This window comes from Zerene cesonia, chromosome 28, assembly GCF_012273895.1.
Source record: "Zerene cesonia ecotype Mississippi chromosome 28, Zerene_cesonia_1.1, whole genome shotgun sequence".
Classification (NCBI taxonomy): domain Eukaryota; kingdom Metazoa; phylum Arthropoda; class Insecta; order Lepidoptera; family Pieridae; genus Zerene; species Zerene cesonia.
In genome coordinates, this window is record NC_052129.1 from 6,060,549 (window position 1) to 6,065,775 (window position 5,227).

Here is a 5,227-nt window from a genome sequence, read left to right on the forward strand (position 1 = left end):
CCAACAGCCTCGACAGCCCCGACAGTCTCTCGTGTATATACCATGTGACACCATACGATACCATGTGTAGTCTGCAGTTTTATATCATGGTCAGCAAAGGAGCTGGTGGCTCGCCCTACCAGTTTCGTCCTGCCGTTATCCTCTACAGATGGATTGCAGGCTTTAAATGGAAAGGAATAAAGAAAGAATTGACGACAACGATCTTCTGTGGGAGCGCTGGTGCGAGCTGGCCCGTTTCGTGCGTGTGCTGGACTCCCACACACAAAAATATGTATTTAATATTAATTTGATGTGATCACGATCATAAATTCTAACATTAATTAGCCTAAGACAGAATAGGCTGCTCCTCATACTGAAAACAATGTTAAATTCCCCCAACTAGTTCTGTAGTCAGTGGACTAGACTAAAAGAATTTATGTCAATAGATGGCAATATCTCTAAAGGTCAGCATGTTGCAGGGCGAAGAAGTCGGTGCGCGTGTTCCCGGAGCTGGGCGAGATCTCGCGCTGCCACGACATGGAGATACACTACAAGTACTGCTACAAGTGCACTCGCTGCGGCTACAGGTTGCTTATTAATATATATATATATATATATATATATATATATATGCAGAATTATTTTTATTTTTTTTTAATGAATTGAATAATCGATCTGTGATAAATGACGCGGATTTATTCATTACATTATTAACTCGACGTTTCGAACACTTTACAGCGAGCGTGGTCACGGGGAGACTGTCCAGTCTAATATAATGCATAAATCGCTAAATGTATAATACTCGCGTAAAATCAAACACAAGATATACTAATAATGAATACTAATTCTCATTTAAGTGTTTGAATGCTATAAAATTAAAAATTGGTATTTCATCTTAATATGTACAAATTACATCTCAGTTATCAGTTTGTCCGCGATGAAAACCTAAATTGCTCAACCGATTCTAATCAAATCTGCACATTATGTACAGTTTTATCAAACTTAAAAGATAGAATAATTTCTACTTACTACCGCATGGAAGCCGGGGCTACAATAAGCACTCATATAAATTGGTAATAAGTGAAGGAAACATCAACATTCCAGCATAAAACGCCACTCGAAGTCCATAGACGTGACGAAGAAGTGCTGCGGCTACTGCCGCGGAACCTTCGAGATAATCGTCAACAGGAAGAACAAAGATGGCGTCGTGCTGTCCGCCCCCGCGCGCCGCGGCGCCGCCAACCAGTTCGCGCTCTACGTCAAACAGAACTATGGCGCGCTGAAGAATGGAAGAACTCACGCGCAGGTCATGAAGATGTTGGGGGAGCAGTTCTCGGCGACGAAGGGGAGGAGAAAGGAGGAGTGCGGGCCGGATTTGTAGGTGTTTTTTAACGTTTTTTTTGTTGTTTTACTGGAGTATTATTTGGTAATTAGAGACTTGTGGATATGGGTTTATTCGGAACATTATTCATCATTACATTCCTACAGTTCTCCAAAAGTGGAGATAAATAAATAGATGTTGAAGTAACACTAACAATAAAGTCTGATTTTGGATTGCATATCCACTATTTGTATGAAAAATTTCCTAACTTGATAGTGTGACAGATCAATTGAATTAAAAGAAAATAGGAATAAATAAAATAATTAATATATGTAAATCAATGACCATTTCTCTTTATTTTTATTTATATGTTTTTTGTTTTTAAAGTGACACGTTTATAATGAAATTTATTTGCTTTAGTGTAAAACGTACGCTATAATCAGTAAAACCTAAACTTAAAAACTACATCCGTTTATGTACAGTAGTTCTTTGTATTTTATATTAGTATGACATTTGTAATGTGACTGATTTTCAGTAAAAAAAAAAGATTTTCATAAAAACTATGTACATTTTAAATTGTAATTTGTACTTTGACAGTTTTCATAGTCGTTAGCATTTTATTAATGGATTAGTAATGGACAATTATCCAGTTGGATACAAACTTATGTATGTTTTTAACTTTGCCAAAATTCCTCAAATTCCGCTTTTGATATTTATGTTAGATAGGAAGTTATTTATGTTAATACTTAAGCTAACAATTATGACTAATTAATTTTAACTCTGGTGACTCTATTACAATAGTTTTGATTTCAATAGAGTTATTTCTTCACAAAATGTATTTTTCTAATCCATTTCTAAACAAATGTATCGGTAGTCTTATATACTTTTAATTGGACACAATATGTTATATTACTTAGTTATATTTGTGATTGTAATTTACATATTTTGATAATATTTTTAGCGAATGTCAGTTGGTAGAGATAACGCCTACTTCGCTTTTTAAACTTTCTATAGAACAACATGATGTAACATTTATTAATATGTATGTTTTTGGATTAATTTATACATTATGTGGAAATTATGATAAATATTGAGATAATTTATTTTATGACTCGTAAATTTATCTAAATATTGTAAACCAACATAATTGGAAAACTATGAATTTCATAATTGAATTTCTTAGTAGTATTTTGTTTTATAATATATTGACGTGAAAAAAGCAGTGCTTTATGACAATTTGCCTTTAATAAAGAAGACTGTACATCTGTTTGTATATTAATGTTTATGTTATTTGTGATTGTATATAATGTTTGTTAAGCTATCATAGTTGAAATATGATTATGATAATATAATGAATTAATGAATAATTTATGGACTCAATAATTGTTTAATTTTTATTATTATATTAATGAATCCTCACTTCTTCACCCTTTTCTCGGTTTTCTTATCCTCACCCTCCTCAGTCTATTCCATTTCCATTTTTTCCAGTCGTCAATGCTTTCCTTATACCTGTCCCTCGAAAGCGGGCAGCGCATTCCCCCCAAACTCCTCATTTTACCAATTTTCAGATCGCAGGAGTGACTGCTTCTAAAGGTATTTTAAATAAAGATTGAGTATGGTCGGCCCATAGAATAAGTCTCGTGAATCTTAAATAAGTCATGGGTTCGATTCAAAGGCGTTCTATTTGACAAATTGAAGTTTATTTCAATAAATGCCTGAGTTAGAATGTGAATGTATAATGGTCATGTGGAAAAAGTGAAAAAGTTGGAAGGTATTTGTAAATCCCATTACAATGGGAAGACCATAATTAATTAACTTAGCCTTTTTAAGGAATGAATTAATGGTTTGAATGAGTTCCATTTGAAGTATTGTATCATGAGTTTGGTTGTTGATATGATAAGCTATCATAGTTATAATTTCTTAATAATAAAAGGGTTAATAAATAAAACATCAAATTGTGTATCATTTTTATTTATTATACATAATAAATGTCAGTTGTGTTCGTTAAATGATAAAAGTAGGTACAGTCTTGGAAACATTAAAAAAAATTATATAATTTACATAAAATTGATACTATCAATATTCGCTACTACAGTAGCCCGATTATATACACACTTATTAATTAAAAAAATAAAAAAGTGACGATTAGTACGGTTATATATACCATACTGGACAATTATGTACATAGGAATTATATGAGCACAAAACCTTTAGGCATTCTAACGAGCGTGTTTTTCGCAGCGTTCATTAAAACATAATTTTAATATTTTTGACGAACATTTGTTCACAATTAACCGGACATTTCTTAAACGAAAAAACGCCGCGTCCAACACGCCTGCACACGCCCCGCCCAATCGAAATAAACACCAATTCTCGACTTAGAATATTTTTTCGATTATAAATACTCTCGTCTTAAATTTATACAATTATTTTTTCACCTATCTATTCGATAACGCACATTATATGCGATATTCAACATACACATGTACGTTACATAACAATTTCTATATATATATCAGTTAAATCTGTGTCGCTATCATAATAAATTCTGATTTTACTAGTGATGATATTTTTATACTTTCATGATAATGGCAGGATAATGATAATATTCGTTTTGACTAGGTTAAGAGCATTTTTTGAATTACCAGCGTCGGAAAATGTAAAATTATAATATTTGCAAAAAAATATATATTCACAGAACAATCTTTTGTTTATTTACTAAATTAGAAAAACGTTAAAAAGCTGCCAGATATTTCTAGACACAGGAAAACACTTAAACCTGGTAACACGAATAGGAAACAAATAAGTACAAGGATCGTCGGCACAAAATAAATATTTAGACATTTGCACGCATATAACTATTAAAATTAACGTTCGTTTTATACTATCATTATAAAATTTATCGGAAATATTAGAAGAACATTCGATTAATTAAATGCAAAGAAACACAAACAACCACCGACACGAATCAGTCGGATTATCTCTACGCTTAAAAATTATGGACAGAATAACGTTCAAAGAAACAGATATCACACGCTGTCTGCGACTCGGGTCGTGCGGGGATCTACGGCGGGCGAACGGAACGCACTACGCGATCGTCAACTATAAATAAATTATTTTCAACTGTATGTAATGGCAACATCGATACTCCGACACAACAGACGTCCGGCGACACCGGCGCTCCCGTCTCGTCTCTATGTACAGGGCTAGGCTAGCTATACATCGCTTTGTACAAGTGCGGCGCGCTCGCCGCGCATCAGAGCGGCGCGTCCTCCAGCGGCCGGAAGCGCACGAAGCCGTCCTGCGCCACCAGCATGCTGCCCGCCGGCTCCGCCTGCAGCCCGTCCTGCGGCTGCGCGTACTCGTAGCTCGCGGGCTGCGCGGGCTGCGCGTAGCCGCGCTCGGCCGGCTCCGGCGCGAAGCCGTACAGGTCGCCGGACGCGGGCCGCTCGGCGCGCCGCTGCGAGCCGCGCGCGTCCGCCCGCTCGGCCCGCTCCGCCCGCTCGGCCCGCTCCGCCCGCTCCGCCCGCTCCGCCCGGTGCGGGTCCAGCGTGCGCGCGCCGGACGCGTGCTGCGACGCGCCGTCGTCCGGCAAGCGCGGCCGGTGGTAGTGGGGGCCGGGCTCGAAGCCCAGCGTGGGGCAAGGGCCGCGGTTCCGGGGCCGGTGCTTGCGGCGCGGGTTGCTGTTGGTGCGCGCGGACGCGCGGTCGTACGACATGTGCTTGAAGTTGTGCGAGCTGCGCGCGGAGCCGCCCGTGTAGTTCTGGTTCTGGATGTCGCGCACGAAGTCGCCGCTGCTGCCGTACTGTATGACGTTGTACTCGTGGTCCAGCGGGTCGTCGGCCTGCAGCGCCTGCATGGCCGGGTCGCAGTTGGAGTAGTGGTCGTCGGACGCGGACTCGATGCCGTTGTACCCGGCCAGGTTGG

The 5,227-nt window shown here is 38.7% G+C and overlaps 2 protein-coding genes across 2 annotated transcripts in view; one reads left to right on the forward strand and one right to left on the reverse strand.

The window, feature by feature from the left end:
- LOC119837712 overlaps positions 1-1,986 on the forward strand; it is a 6,918-nt gene extending 4,932 nt beyond the window's left edge. The window contains exons 8-9 of the mRNA XM_038363442.1: positions 459-566; positions 1,084-1,986. Coding sequence (XP_038219370.1) covers positions 459-566; positions 1,084-1,360 — 385 coding nt within the window. The 3' untranslated portion in view covers positions 1,361-1,986. The remainder of the gene's footprint in view (positions 1-458; positions 567-1,083) is intronic.
- A 1,290-nt stretch (positions 1,987-3,276) lies between these two features.
- LOC119837543 overlaps positions 3,277-5,227 on the reverse strand; it is a 290,166-nt gene continuing 288,215 nt past the window's right edge. The window contains exon 8 of the mRNA XM_038363140.1: positions 3,277-5,153. Within this exon, the coding sequence (XP_038219068.1) occupies positions 4,557-5,153 (597 nt within the window). The 3' untranslated portion in view covers positions 3,277-4,556. The remainder of the gene's footprint in view (positions 5,154-5,227) is intronic.